Raw genomic sequence first — 15,619 nt, 5'->3', positions numbered from 1 at the left:
ATCGCGCGGGGCTGGGCGCGGCGCTGAGGCGGTGCGAGGCTCCCGCCCCGCCCTCCGTGCCTGAGGCGATGGCGGCCCTCAGAGAACGTCCCCGGTCAGCCCCCGGGGGCTAAAAGCTCTTCGGTAGGCTCCAAGTGGCGCTTGTGGAGCCGTTGTGCCCCGGGGATGTGTCCCGCTGAGGGATCCGGTGGCTGAGGGGACCAACGGGGTGCTGGGGGCCAGGGGAGCTGGCTGGGGCCAGGGCACACCCGGTTGTGATGGCAGGGAAAATGGCGAGGGGTTGGGGTCAGGGCGCTCCACGTCGTCAAGATAAGGGGAAACAGCGAGATATGTGGGGTCAGGGCACACTGGGTTGTCAGTATCAGGGAAAATGTCAGGATACTGGGGTCTGGGCACACCGGGTCGTCAATATCAGGGAAAATGGTGAGGTGTTGGGGTCAGGGCACGCTGGGTTGTCAGTATGAGGGAAAATTTAATGAGCAGAGGAAGCCCAAACAGACACTGTTGAAGCATTCAGTTGCATCCCGTCCGTTCCCGGCACATACAGCAGGCTGGGCTGGTAACAGCCTCCTGCAGACTGGGCTGAATCCAGGATGGGGTTTGCTGGCATGCTTGTGGGCTGTGAGGTGTTCAGTGAGGTTGGCAGAGGCCACTTGATCCAAAAAGCAGGCAGAACACTGCTGTCAGTTCATAGAATGGTTGGGATGGAAGGGACCTTAAAGATCATCTAATTGCAACTCACCTGCCATGGGCTGGGACACATTCCACTAGACCAGGGTGCTCAAATTTTACTTAATTTCCGTTAAGTAAAAACATTTAAGTAAAAGCACTTCAACATTTATAGGACTAATTTTGCCAATACTAACGTTCAAGAAGGCACTTTGAGAAAATATTGTCAATAACCCTTAAAACTATTCATTTAACTCGTTATCTATAAACCTCAAAAGAAAAAAAGAAGGCTCTTAATATCATTCTTGGATATTTGCCCTGGACCGTAATTTTGCAGCCTTGTTACATATTTGTTGGGGCCAGAGTCTGTGTTCTGCAGGCAAAGCCCCCAGGGAAGGTGCGCATACCAAAGCAGGAAATTGTAAGTATTTCCCACCAAGAGCCAAGCTGTAGAGTCCTGTACAGCAGTGAACAGAGACCTGCTGAGGGATCACCAGAACTTTATTCAAAGATTTAATAATCTTTCCTTTCACCTCTTGACAAGGAACAATGCTTACAGGTATTGAGGCTGTATATAATTATAACCCCAAAAGATTTCTTTCAAAGTCTTTTAACCAAAATGTGCTAATTAGTAATATTTGTTCAAAAGGTCTGTGTTTTCTTTAAAACAGTAACACAAAAGAATTTCATTACACACAAAAGAGGCTACCTGCACTGCTAGTTCTAAAAGTATTTAAAGTTGTATTGTTACAAAAGATTTCAGAATTACCTGTAATCTCTTTCCATCTCCTGGGAGATTATTGCTGTTTGTATAATCTCATTATTTCAATCACATCTTTACATATAAAATCAGAGTGAGGTAAGACAACAGTGATTTTATTTTTTTGTAACAAACTAAACAATTTGTTAATTATAAGTGTATATATTTTTCCTCGCTGAGAATGGAAACTGAAGATTTTGATTATATACGTCAATTATAAAAGGACTGGTTTCTTAGTTAACACTTGTAAAAGAAAAATCACATAATTTATATGGCAGTATATGGTCTTGAGAGACTCAAATTTGCATATCCAAGTTCTCTGCATTCATTTTCTTTAAATATGAACATTTCCTTGAGTTTTCAGGCTTTTTGCACTTTTCTGTCTGCAACAACTGAAATGTGCTGCAAAATTAGATTTCCTAAAGGAAGGGACTCAAAAATCTTTCTAAATGTTCACCAATTTAACTTTTTAGTAAGTTTTCAAATTGGCAGTCTCCTTAATATAGATTCTGCAAAAATCCTGATGGGACCAAGATATCCATGGTGGGTCTGTAAGAGGGTGTGCACTAATCCAAAAATCCTTCACAGCGATACCTGATGAATACTGCAGATCTAAGTCAGATCTTCTTGCTCCAGCACACGAGGACACAGGGAAGGGACGAACCAGAGGAGCAGCGGACGCTCGCATCTCGGTACGGCTGTGCTGAAGGTTGTCCATCTCTGCCTGCAGAAACGGCTCCTGCCCTGACCAAACAGGAGAGGTACAGTCTGCTGCAGAAAAGCTATTTAAAAAATGCCACTCCTGGCTTTTCCACACCTCACCTTTCCTGCCCTGTGTTAGAAACAGGTTCTGCAGCTCAGCTGGAGTTTGGGGCAAATTCCTCAGAGCGTGTCCCTGGGGCTGGGGCTCCAACAGCCCTGCCTGGTTTTCTGGAGTCTGATTTATCTCCAGAGAGCCTCCATTCTTTCTGCATACTTTTCCTGGAGGCCTGCTTAACAAACCACACATGCTGCTCAGTCAACAGCTGATTAACCCCATCATGTACAGTTTTCATATTCGATTTCAAGGATGCCTCCCTATCCACCACTGCAGTCAAACCTGGGCAGTTGCACTGGCTATGTCCCCAGCCCTCCCTCTGCTGCCACAGCTTAGCGCTGGTGTAGATGAGACTTTGATTCAGTTTAGCATTTTACAGAAGCCAGAAATGTGGCTGTGCAGGTTTAACAGTGAGAGAGACTTCTTATTGTCTCTTTCTCCAGTATCTTTCATAGTGTCTTTCACCGTGTCTTTCACCAGTGTCAACACATGACAAATGTTACCTTTCCTCTGAACCTGAGTATTCTAAAGAACGCTTTTAGGTATCTTGCAAGGCTAACCTTCCAGCTCTAACCTTCCAGCTTTTTAATGGGTGGCTTTTCTTCTAAGGCCTTTGAAAAGCAAATGTACAAATACAAAATCTGTTTTGCCTTTACCTTAATTAATCACCAAGTCATCAACCATTCATTGCCAGAAAACATATCAAAGAAATTGAGTTAATTATTCAAGTTAAAGATCACAGCAAAACAGTGCAAACTGGAAAGGATAAAATGCAAACATGGTAAATTCCCATTCACTCATCAGGTGACAGTAAGCCATGGTAAATAAAATACTTAGATCATGTTTCAACTGGGAATTGGTACTGCTGATCTTATTTTGTAATCTGGATTTATTCCTCGGTTAAGGACTTGGAACAAACAAGGCATTATCTCAAACATGGCCAAACTTCTCTTGCCTCCATCATCATACCGTGATCTGCATGTTTTAAAACAGTGCTGAGGATCCCACAAGGCACTCTCCAGTTGTGCAGCAAATAATTCTCAGCTTTGGGTAACTTCATTGGTTTACATCAGTTTGAGCGGTGTTGTTGCAGGTATTTAAGTAGAGGCAATTAAATCTGCAGCAAAAGAATGAAATACAGGGGGAGAGAGTATCTGGTAAGCATTGGCTTCAGCTGCCCTCCAGTAAACATTTCACTTTGCATGATTATGACAATGCTTGAACATTTCAGATAACCTAGAGCTCTTACTTTAGATTGTTTGGATGTAAAAGCAACACTTTATTTTTTATCTTGAGAGAGCTGTTCACAGCAAACAGGAGGGAAGAGATTTAAAGAAACACTTTCCCTCAAGGCTGTTATTTAAGCAAAAATCAGCCAGTGAAATTTATATCTCAAACCTTCTACATTAATCCATCCCAAATCCTGCTAATAATAATTCTTAAAAACAGAGCTGAGGGGAAGAGCCCTCAGTGCTGCACCCACTCTGTACTCATTTGGCCAAAACTGACACACGCTTGGTTCGAGTCCAAGACCCTCCCACCTCTTCCTCTGGCTTTTATTTTGAATATAGCAGCAATAAAACACACATCTGAGCATCCTACTTCCACAGTATGTCGTTGTCACATTCTTCACCTTTAAAGAATTCCAGCATATGTTTCTCTAAGTGTTTCTCTCTATTTATTCTACAGAGTTCCCAGAATAAACTTAAATTATTGACTCTGATAGTTTTCAGTTGGTTTGGGCATTTCACTTCAGTGATTCCCTGAGCTTTGTGAGAGCAAACTCAGCTCAGAGCAGCTGTCTGCTTTCGTTGTGAAAATGATTGGTTTCAGATGTTGTAGAACACTAAGGTCCTGTGGGTTTATTTAATAACAATAAAAAATCTTAATCTTTAGACTGAAAAAAAATAAGGCACATTCGTACGTCTTGTGGCCTTGCTCCACAAATGGCTGATATCTGGGCATGTTTCCCCAGCATCCTCCCATTGCTTGGTTTGTTTTTCTGCATGTACGGGAGCTACCACCCTAGCTGGAACTTGGAGAAAGTTTTTCTTTTTTTAAATACAATATAATTAAAAAATATTTTAATATAGTAGAACCCTCTCTTAAATCATTTGGGGATCAACCCTCGGCAGGAGAGCAATGCTGCTTTGTTGAAAGGTGCAGACTCAGTCCTGGGGTGTCTTTTGGTTCTGTTTAGCAAGTGCTTTGCTGGAGAGACCACAGCTCTACTCGGAATTTTTCTATGCAACACATGCTCATATATTATTTTAATTACCACTGGCTTTACTTACACATGCCTCTGTGCTTTCTCTAAACATTAAAAAGGTTAAGAAACCAATTTGTGAGTTTTGATTTGTTGCTTAATTATCTTAATCCTTTTAAATTCTTCATTGCATCTAAACCAGTTTAAAATACATACTGAATTTCAAATGCGTATATCTTCTGTTTAGCAAAAGCTGTGGTTAGGTGATACACAGTTTGGACTTGCTTTTCAAAATCCTTGGACAACCTGCACTGTTTAAAAATAAACAAGTGAAATTGTCTGAGCTAGCTAATTATTTTAATTGACAAATTCTCAGTTAACTGCGGTACAATATAGGGGCTGAAACAGTCAAAATAATTAATACTTTTCCAGAATGACCTATTTCTGGTTGCAATTTAAGACTGTAATTTTTGGGCTGCAGTAAGCATTTTTTCTTCTCCCTCATGGGTTTCTCTCATTTCCCCCACAAATCCCCGTCTCCCTCTGCAGCACTGTACCTTTGCCATGGTAAAACACAGGAACAATTGTCTTTGGCGATTCTTAGGCTGTGCCCAAAGCCAGGAAACATTTTACGAACAAGGGTGATTAAATCCTTCCTGAACATCTTTATCTCATTTTTAACAACAGGAAGTGTCAGGTTTAGTCAGATTTCTGCATGGCACCTCCGATGTGCATTTTCAAGGGGTTTCTCCATTTTCTTCTGCCACTTGCAAGACTGATTTGTGTGTTACCCGGCAGTGCCTTAGACGTGTCCTTTCCCTACGGGGCATGTTGGTGCGTGCACAGCACCCCCCGTCCTGACAACAACGGGCACTGTCACCATGCTGTACTTTCAGATCGCTGGAGTTGCCGAAGCGGGCCAGGAGCCAGTTTTCATTTCCCGGTGACATTCCCTACGGGCCGCTCACAGCCTGCCGGGCTCCCATCTCCCTTCGCGCAGGAGTTTGGCAGAGTTGCTATGACGACTCGGCCCTGGTGTGCACAGCTGCAGCACCCAGCCCGCACCGCTCTCCGAGCGCAGGTTGGTGCCCGTGGGGTAGCTGGGGCTGGGGGTAGGAGAACGTGGGTCCAGCTCGAGGGTGCTTTACCCCTCCAGCATGTGGGCTTTCCTGCAGCATCGCTCCTTTGCGTTTGTTTCCTCTGCCTTCGTTGCTAAAATCACCCACTCCCACTGCTCTCTTGCACCCTCATCTCTCTCATCACAAAGCTAAAGTGGGGGCAACACAGAGGAATGGGCCCGCAGCCCTTTTTTGGACTGGTACGCACCTGGCCAGGGTGGCTGCAGGAATTTTCCCCCCTGAGCTCACAATGAGCTCCATTCCCAGTGCCGCTGCCTGCCCCATGCTGCCCCAGTGCCACGGGTGAGGAGCAAGACGGGTAGCACAATGCACAACACTGCTTTGTTTTGGGTGGGAAGGATTGTGAGACACCAATATATATATATATTTTTGGCAGTGATATCCCCCTAAATCATTTTTGAATGACCAAGTGGAAAACTAAGGATGAATGCTAGCTCTGTTACTCTGTTTTCTAAGATATATCTAGCTTTTACTCCCTAGCAGCGAGCTATTTCCTAAAAACAAACAATTTGCTTGAACCAGTGCTCCTACTTGGCAAGGAGAAGGTGGAGGATGAGCCTTGGGAAGCAGCTTGTCTGGGTTTCCACTGTGCCAGGACAGGGCTGACCTTCCCTCATGTCCCAAAGTCCTCTTGCAGGTGCAGAGACCAATGCCCACCACAGACCCATCCTGCTGAAGCTGATTTAGCATTTCCTAACATACTACAAGCCTATTTTTAGATAGTGCAGTTTCGTACATTGGTATTTTTAGATACCTTCTGTTCGTCATATCCTTATATATAATTTATCTTTGATACAGTATCAAAAACAGACATCAATTACTGACTGAGGTGCATATTAAAATACAGTTCACTGATAGACTGTTCTGCGCTACCTGCCTTAGTAATTTCACCCTAATTTATTTCTGACAATCATTTGTTTTCCTCTCCAGCTGAAAACACAATGCCTGTTGTGAAATACCCCAGGGCTGTAGAGCCTCTCTGGCATGAATGGGACGGGAAGGCACAGAAATGTGGATTAAGACATACGGTCTATGCTGTAAACGGGGATCAGTACACTGGAGAATGGTTGGACAACTTGAAGCATGGTAAGATGTATTGTTTGAAGAAAAAATACCCATAGAGGTGTCTTTACAAAAGTTCAAAGGGCCATGGAATGGTCAGGGATTGTTATGTACTCCTGGAAGAGCATTCGTGTATGTATGACAGTGTGTTAAATATAATGCCATGCAAAAGTGTGCTCAGACATATTTCTGATAGGTAACATGAAGAGCTTTTACATGCACTCAGCTGCAGGGCAATTACCTGACCCATCTAGATTATGGATGTTAAAAATCCTCTAAAAATACAACAACCTGCACTCAGCTCCCTGTATCCAAACCCGCCCCAGCTGTGCTTGACAGAGCGCTCTCGGCTCCCACCGCGCGGGTCGCAGGGAAAACACAACCCAGTGCACAGAAACAGCCCAAAAAAGCAGGGTTGCTGCTGCATCGCTAGCATTGAAACGTGCTTGGCTTCTGTAGTATTAATTTAGCATCAAGCCTTCTCCTACCCATTGCGATGACCTCCCTGTATTTCCTGTTCATCGAAACAGGTAAAGGCACCCAGATCTGGAAGCGCACCGGCGCTATTTACAGCGGTGACTGGAAGTTTGGGAAGCGGGACGGGTATGGCTCATACAGCATTCCTGACCCCGTGACCAAGGAATACAAGAAAGTGTACACAGGCTGGTGGAAAAACGACAAAAAATGTGTAAGTGTGATTGCCAGCATCTGCCCTGAAACATGCAAAAAAATAACTTAAAATACTGTTTTTTCAAATGGTGCCTGTCCCCTGAGGCTGCATTGAAGGTGTGGAAGGGTTTGGGGTAAATTAATATGTAGAGCAAGAAAATGAAAGCAAGAGCAAGAGATCTCACATTGAAGCTGTCTCACAGTGGGGAGCCTTGCCTGCCCTCCCTGCCCTCCTGTCTCCAGGCTTGGCTTTGCTTTAAATTTTGGCTTGTCCCTCCAGAGAGCCCAGGAAGCTTCAAGAGTGGCATCCATCACCCTACAGAGCCTGCGGTCTCCAGCCCCGGCAGGAGGGACCCCCTGCCCAGCCCCACACTGCCCCTCATTGCTCCGGCTCCCTCTGGATGAGCCGCACAGGCGGGACAGGTCGTGTGTCCGGGTGTCCTGACTCGCACCACCTGCTGTGCTTCCAGCATGCTTGCAGCAGAGGAACTTGCTGATGGAATATGGTTGCAAGCACTGCAGGAAAATACAGCTTAGAAGCGCTGTGCTGCGAGTTTTACAGCGCATTAAGCAAAAAACACAAGTTCTTTAGGAAATTAAGCCTGTCACATAAATCACTGGTTTTTCTACAGGGAGCACAGTGAGGAAGTCATCTGGTAAAAATGACTGCAATCCTATGTGCAAAGTCCTTTTAGGAGCATTTTCTGATCTGCCAATGGGAACCTTGCATTCGCCTTTGTGTCCGCTCCTAAATTGAATTAATGGCCTCTTATGCTTCTAACTGGCGTGCAGCTCTCTGGCTCGAGCCTCTTTGCAGGAGCTTCCTTCCTCATTCCCTGAGAACGTATTTTGGATGGTTGAGTTCTGGCAAAATCTTTACTATATCCAAACATCAGTAGGTTGTTTTTCTTTTCCTTTTACCCCCTATAAAATCCTCCCCTTTATATCCATGCAGTTTAGTAGAATTAGTGCTCAGAAAAAACAGTTATTTCTGTAACTGATTTTTTTTTCCCCAGAGAGAAATTACTGCTTTCTTCCTATGGGAAAACTCATTAATCATATGTAAATATTTCTCACAGGTATCATGCCTCGTTATAGGGATGTCTCTTACCTGGCGAGCACACGCATAGGACAAACACCTCCCTGGGGCTTCTGGCCTGCACACAATCACTGGGCTCAATTCACAAGTTCTCCAAACAAATCAAGCCGAGAGCCAGTTTGAGGAGCAAAACCGGTGTGGGTTTATGGATGGAGCAGAAGGCAAAATCCATCATTAGCAGCACTGGGATACTGTCAGTCTGCTCAGGGCAGGGAAAGGGTTGCCAGCCTGGGATGCTCAGGGCTGCAGGAGACATTGGCTAGGTCAAAGGACACTAAATCCCACTTGCAGAGGCAGGTGTCTTACATTGTGTATCCCCATGCAGGTTTATATACCAGTAGAACCTGCTTTTAGCTAAATATTAGCAGCAGTCATGCCAAAAATAATATACAGAGATATAAACCTGAGATTTTGTCATTGAAATATCATTGGCAAAAAAAAATCTTATCACATCACCTCTGTTTCCTTCACCACCCCTTCAGCACATGGACGGTGGTTGAGCTGTGCCATCAGGCAGCTACATGTCTAAAGGTAGTAAGAACAGGAGCGGTATATCCAGAAATTAATATCCCCAAATCAAACACTGACACCTTTCAATAGCGAGGCTCCTAACTGCCCGTCTACTGCTGCGCACAGGGCTACGGGACGATGTTCTACCCCAGCGGAGAGCACTACGAGGGCGAGTGGAGCGGCGGGCTGAGGAGCGGCTGGGGTCGGATGTGCTACTGGGACGGCTCCGTCTACGAGGGGCAGTGGCTGGCGGGCCAGCCAGGCGGGCAGGGGATGCTGTGCCTGTGTAAGTACCAGCGCGTCCACCTGCCCCTGTGCAAAACCCACATCAAGCAGGGATGGTCCTTCCCTCCGAGACAATCAGCATCACGCTGCTCTTCTGACACCGGCCAGATCAGTGGGTGCTGCCTTGCATCTCCCCCACAGCTTCATGTTGGGGTGGAGGCAGCTGCCCTGATTCCTCCCTCGGGGCTCTGGGCTGGAGGCAGCAGGGGCTGGACAAGAGCGGGTGCCATGATGCTCAAGACCACACGCATGGAAGCTTGCTTTTGCTATGATTTACATTTAAATGACAGGGATGGTTAGGGTTAGAGATAATATACTGTTAGGTCAGAGAAGAGAAAATCTCTCTTTTCAAGCAGGCGCCTTGCCAGGCATGCTTTCTAGCTACTGCATACCAAAGAGGAGGCCGTTTTCCAGTACAAAAAATAACAGAGCTATCTTTCTGGGCTCACTATCCTCTCTCATACTTTTGACGCTGTCTCACATTGAGCAAATTAGTAGGGGTTTCATTAGTTCACAATCCCTTCCCAGACATGACACTGAGTGTATCACAGATTGGGAATGTTGGGGGCATCATAAAAATAGAAATTTGGATTTTTTTTTTCTTATTTTGCTGTGGATTTAACACATTTTTCCCCAAAGCCAAGAATCCCAGTCCTTCGCAGTATAAGACACTGTGTTCCAGGAACATTTGAAGAAATGTTATCTATTATTCATCTCTTCTTTTTATCTTGGAAGCAATCTTAAAGCTAGTCATTAACTAAGCAAAGCAGCCAGGAGGAACAAGCACAACTTCCTCTGCACATCGCATACATGACTGTGCTCTCTCTGCTGGCTGTAAATTCAGCTTGGACCGATGGCTCATACCAATGACAGCAACACATGCTTCCAGGGGCAGCTCAGTCAACTGCCCCACTTTGCTCCCATCCGAGTCACCCTCCCCACTGCAAACCGGACGCCCTCCAGGCTGACCCACCACTGCTGTGCCACTCCAGAGCCTGGCTGCACAGCCTGGGCCCCCCAGTGAGCTGGATTCCTTTGGTTAAAATTAGCTAGAACGATTATTCCGTACCCACAAACTGGTAACGCATTCAGCTTCGGTGCTGGAAGCGTGGCTGTGTGCTGGCAGCGTTGCAGCGGTGAAAGAAAAAGTTCTTCAGCACAGGTCACAACGAGCCACAGCTCGGGGTAAATCGCTCCTCCTGGCAGCGTGCCTGGCAGGGTGAGCATGGCCAGGAGCAAGGTGCCGCTCTGCCACCACCGCTGCAGCACGGCAGCGGGTGAGGCAGCCCCAGATACTCTGGTAGGACATGGAGCAGTGGATGGGCACACTGAAATGCCACAGTGCAGCCTGTGGAGGGTCCTACACAGCCCAGTCTGTGATTTTATTGTTTTCCACGTGGGCAGAGGCTGGAGAACAGGAGCCAAGCAGCTCCCAGGGTGATCCCACAATTTCTACCTGGGTATTTGTGTCATCTCTTGCCTCAAGGAATGGCAGAGTTCAGCTGAGACCCAAAAGATGTTTCCACTAAGTCACCTGGTCAGAAATGTCCATTTGTTGGCTTAGAAACCCTGTCTCTAGGAAAAGGGGATGGCAGAGGAACCTCCCAGTGAGAACAGGGTGGCCTGGATGCATCCCAGCCCCACCAGCACTCTGTGCACGTCCTGCTCTCAAACAGCAGCACTGGATGAGGCGGCTCTCCTCCCCTTGCAGCTCTGTGTCAGGCAGGGGCTTTTCCCATTGGTGACAGATGGATTCCCAGAGAGAAGCACAGAGCCGCACACACTCTCTCCACTTGCACAAAACCACAGATGCCATACAGTTGGAAAAACAGCCTGCAAGAGATTGCATGAACCCTTCAGACACTTCAGGAACTCCCATGCCGTAATTCCTTGAGAGACAATCCAACTACAAGTATTATTTGAAATCGAGATTATTTTAGCTAGCTGCTGCTGCTACTCCCCCTTGCCCAGGCAAGCAAAGCCCTTTGAGGCCTGCTCCCTCTGTGGTGTGTGGCAGGGACAGACCCGAAGCTTGTGTCCTGTCAGTGCTCGGGCTGTGAAGGTGACTCAGTGGCTTGGTGCCCAGCCCGAGCTCACGTGCTTGGGATTTGAGCACAAAATGAGTGTCAGCAGGAGGAGAACAAAGCAGGGCAACACACACCTTGTTCTGGCGACAAGCGTGGGCTCCTTCGCCAGGCATTTTCTCGCTCTGCAGTACAGATGGAGCAGTGCCAAAGCAGCACCGTGTGCTGTGCTGTGGCTCCCTGGGAAGGGCCGGATCTGGAGCCAAGCAGATGATCTGCTCTTACCTCTGTTTGCTGCGTTGCTTGGTTTCGCGTCTAGCCCCATGATGAAATGGTGCACATTTCACTGCCTGTTTGTGTACTGAATTGCAGCAAATGAAAATCGGTATGAAGGAGGTTGGAAAGATGGAAAGAAGCACGGCCCAGGACGATTCTTCTACCTGGATAAGGGACAATTGCTTGAAGGCATCTGGGTGGCAGACATACCAAAATGTGGGATTATGATTGACTTTGGCCGAGACGAAGCTCCTGCCCCTACTCAGTATCCAATCCCAAAGGTAATTCCTAGGGATTGTTTTTGCTAACCATGTTTTCACCAACGGCACTCACCAGAGCTCGAGGTGGCTCTCAGGGCCACGCTTTGCCGTACAGCCACCGCACAGGCCCCAGGCTCTCGGGGTGCACACTCAGGCTCTTGTCCAGCATTGAGCTGACCAGCCGCGCAGGGACAAGCAGCCAGTCCAGTGGTACGAGTCCACTGCTGGAGCCTCAGACTCGCCTGCACCTGTGAAAGCACACACTTCTGCACCAAAACCTGACCCAGCACAAAGGAAACGCAGACAATAGCTGCGGAGACAACATGGGATTTGAGTGAAAACCAAATGATTTCTCTGAGTCCTCTCTACATAATTGATTTGCATTCTTTTTACTTAGATTGAACTAGCCGATCCAGATGCTGTCTTAGCAGAGGCCCAAGTGATGCCTGATGACAACCAAAACTAATAACCAGATGCTGAAGAAAAAGAGATGCAAGATAAGAACGTAAGCCTGGGTTACTTACTCATTTGAGTCTCACGTCCTCGCTGTGGCATATCGCTTTGTGGTCACCCCACTTGTCCTTCAAAACTGCTCCCATATGCTTCAGCATGAGGCCTCTTCCCACCCACCATTATTAAAAAAAAACAACCACAAAACAAACACAAGCTGGAAGAGGCAGTGACTCTGGCCACCTCCTCTGGCTTACTCCTTCGCACAGGAATAGCTCTCCTGTTGGTTTCAAGGTCTTTAACAGTGCCTTAGAGAAGCAACAGGGTTTCAATTAAGTGCTATAAAAACAAAACCCTAGAGAAGTATAGTCAAATAAATGCACCCCAGCTTAGCTGGGTACATACTGGTGAACCAAGCGGCTTTGGAAGCTGTAACAGGTGATGTTTCAATTAGCACTTTTATTAATGCAGCTTTACTTGCTGTCTGTGCGCATCATGTGAGTGCTTTTTTCCCTAACCGCACTAGAGCAAAGCCCCACATCAAGCACCGGCTCTGCTCCTGTGCCAGCCCACGGCCCTGTGCTGGCTGCTCCGCCTGCACTGAGAGGCAAGGACCATGTGGAGCTGCCAGCACCAATAAGTGTCACCTACAAGAACACGAAGGAAGGTGGCACTGCAGCCACCTGGTGAAAACTGCACTGTGGGAGAGTGTGTAATTAGTTCACCTGATTTAAACTGCGCTTCTGAGTATCACATCTTGTTCACAGTTCAAGTGGTCCCTTGACTCTTCACATTTTCTCAGCTAGAAGATAACCTACTTTGCTACTTAAACACTCAGAGTAACAAAACATGCCTAGGATCAAGGTGTAAGCAGTGCTGATGGGAGGAAAACCATGCTGCCAACATTATGCTCCCTATACCTGTGTGAACAGGAAATTTCATCTTTGTATGACTCAGATGACTAATGGCATACATGTTGGAGTTCCTCAGAAATACAGTTAGGATTAGCACAATATAGCCACAGAGATAATGGATGTAGAGAAAAACATTTTTTAGGCATCTAGGTAACAAATAATGAGCAGCAACCGAGCATATTTTATTTCATTATTTGAAGTGATTTTATATCTAAAGAAGTGATATATCTAAAGAAGTGATATACAACAACTGATGTTTAAAATGCTTCAGGTAAATGCATAATACCATTAGTATAAATAAAACCAAAACTTTATGTGCACTCTTTAACATTTAGAGCCACGCGGTTGGGTCTGGTTACTGCCTCTGGCACACAGTTATGAGAGAGTGCCCAAGGTATGACTTTCATGACCATTTCCAGAGCTGGAAAATGAGAGAAACACACCTGATATCAGAGATTAAATTCCAGAAAATAGTTAGAAAAGCAGCTGTTGTAACAGCTCCATTAGCTCACAACTTACAGCATGAGAAAATTAAGAAGTTTTTAATTTTGTATTTCCTAAACAAAACACTTCCCTGTCACTTTTTAAAAGATCTGCAAGATAAAAAGAAATTCAGCAACTTATCAAGGACAGAAAATAATTTTACAAAATAAGCTTGGAAAACATTTTCTGGACTTACATTCAAAATAATGTTAGAACTTTAAAATGCATAACTTACAGACAGAAGTGTATTGTTTAAGCCATTTGTTCTAGTATGAATATTGAGTCAGATCTGCTTCCTTTACTGAGTCTCCCTTCCCAATATGGGATTGGTATTTCATGGAAGGATGGGCAAATACATTTTGTGCCTACTGCAAAGATTTCATGTTTTGGAATGCTGTTGCATTTAATGCCTTTACTATTTAATCTTTTCAGTGCTCTATGAATGAATACCTGAGGAACTGTAGTCACAATTCTCACCATCAGATTTACACCAGTAATAGAATATTTATACCTGAAACACAAAATAATGGCAGAGCTACAGAAAATCCTGCCTGGCTCCTGTACGCCAGGAGGACTTGTGAAATTGGCAAGTGGAAAGTTGTTTTCTGTGTGGACAGAGAATACCCCAGCAAGAAAGCTGCTGAAAAAACGCCAAGTCCTTTTTTAATGGTTAGTTTTCAGAACACAAAACGCACCGCGGGTAGCCTTGTCAACACTTCACACTGCAGCAGTGCTGACACAAGGGATCAGTCCCAGTCGCTTCAGTGGGCTGCTTCCCTGGTAAACATCACGCTCTGCCACCCACCCTGTCGACACATCCCATGGTTTGTAAGTACATCGGGATAACCTGAGATGGAGGTTGGATACAAGAGACCACATCCAGCCCAGGCTCAGTCAGGTACAGCTCCCTGTAACCCATCTGGGTTTGAAAAAAGAAAAACACCACAGGTTTATATTCCACAGTGTTAGCTACAGTATGGGGTCAAGTTTTGTTCCAATAGATTTGAAACCTGTTTGTCTTAAAAAAAAAATGGCTTTTACTCAGTGCTTTTACCCATTAAAGCCCAAAGCTTCTCCATACAAGAACTGCATTCGAGGAAATCCACTTCCAGACATAGCTGGAATTACTGAAGCAGCACAGCACAGCTGCTGCATCTTTCTTGGACACACCTCTTACCTAAGAAGCAAAAGCTTCCATTTGGCCTCGTAAGGAAGAAAACAGAAAAATGACACTGTAGCCTATCACAGATGCGTGTCTGAAAGTAAGCAGCAATGTTAATTACAAATAATCTACTTTCATAAATAAATTGACATAGAGAAAATTAGTCTTCCAGATCCTTTGGAAGCAAAAAATGTCTGAAGTTATTACATACAACAACACTTCAGCAAGCAGAAGACTTTTTCTAAACAAGGAAGATCAAGGCATAGCTAATTACTTGGGAATCCAATGCAGAGAAAGCACCTTTTGCTGCTTGTGTCTGAGGATTTATTAAAAAATATATATATTTTTATATAAAAGTATAAAATAATTACTACTTTGGCTTGGAAAAAACAGCAGTGGTTCTGATTTTCAAGCAAAATTTATCCAGTGATAATTTCCATCTAGTTCCTCCTTTTTTTAAAAAAAGATTCCTAAATGGAAAACAGGCAATTCTATCTCTTCAGATAATACAACACGTGCCAGCTCACGAGAACTTTAGAACAGTTATTGCTTTTATTTTCTTCCAAAGAAGAGTATAGTAGTCTCATTCCTACTCATGTGGCTATACCACATCACAGTAGGACTAGTCATGGGTGTTTAGCAAGTTATAAAATGTGTAACTGCCATAGAAAAAGGCGCTGGAGAAATCAGTGAAGTATTAATTACTTGGCAGCAAAACATACTGGGGAAGGTGGTGGGAAAGCTTTCACTTCTACCATCTGTCAGGCTTTCCAGAGAGAACAGCGCTAGCACTGAAACCAAGTGCTAATTGCTGCATATCCCAAGTAATTTGTA

The 15,619-nt window shown here is 45.2% G+C and overlaps 1 protein-coding gene across 10 annotated transcripts; it reads left to right on the top strand.

Moving 5' to 3' along the window:
* Window positions 1-35: 35 nt before the first annotated feature.
* MORN3 (MORN repeat containing 3) lies at window positions 36-14,550 on the top strand. Of its 10 annotated transcripts, none has more exons than XM_040577422.1 (9): window positions 38-123; window positions 2,066-2,190; window positions 5,349-5,533; window positions 6,522-6,677; window positions 7,184-7,341; window positions 9,058-9,217; window positions 11,613-11,797; window positions 12,174-12,281; window positions 12,753-14,550. In XM_040577422.1, exons 4-8 carry the CDS (start codon window positions 6,533-6,535, stop codon window positions 12,240-12,242), a joined length of 717 nt encoding a protein of 238 aa, XP_040433356.1. In that variant the 5' UTR covers window positions 38-123; window positions 2,066-2,190; window positions 5,349-5,533; window positions 6,522-6,532; the 3' UTR covers window positions 12,243-12,281; window positions 12,753-14,550. The 10 variants fall into 10 exon arrangements, with proteins under 10 accessions (XP_040433358.1, XP_040433356.1, XP_040433357.1 ...); XM_040577423.1 differs by having other exon boundaries at window positions 5,140-5,533; XM_040577424.1 differs by lacking the exon at window positions 5,349-5,533 and having other exon boundaries at window positions 36-123.
* Window positions 14,551-15,619: the final 1,069 nt, after the last annotated feature.

Source organism: Cygnus olor, chromosome 17 (assembly GCF_009769625.2).
Source record: "Cygnus olor isolate bCygOlo1 chromosome 17, bCygOlo1.pri.v2, whole genome shotgun sequence".
In the NCBI taxonomy this organism is placed as follows: Eukaryota; Metazoa; Chordata; class Aves; order Anseriformes; family Anatidae; genus Cygnus; species Cygnus olor.
This window is presented reverse-complemented; position numbering and strand designations above follow the sequence as displayed.

Excerpts from the sequence above, each read along its gene's own strand:
- MORN3 (XM_040577420.1), top strand. The coding sequence starts at position 2,027 with ATGAATACTGCAGATCTAAGTCAGATCTTCTTGCTCCAGCACACGAGG. Across the intron at positions 6,678-7,183 it reads GTTGGACAACTTGAAGCATG|GTAAAGGCACCCAGATCTGG; the intron begins GTAAGATGTATT and ends TCATCGAAACAG. Across the intron at positions 11,798-12,173 it reads CTCAGTATCCAATCCCAAAG|ATTGAACTAGCCGATCCAGA; the intron begins GTAATTCCTAGG and ends CTTTTTACTTAG.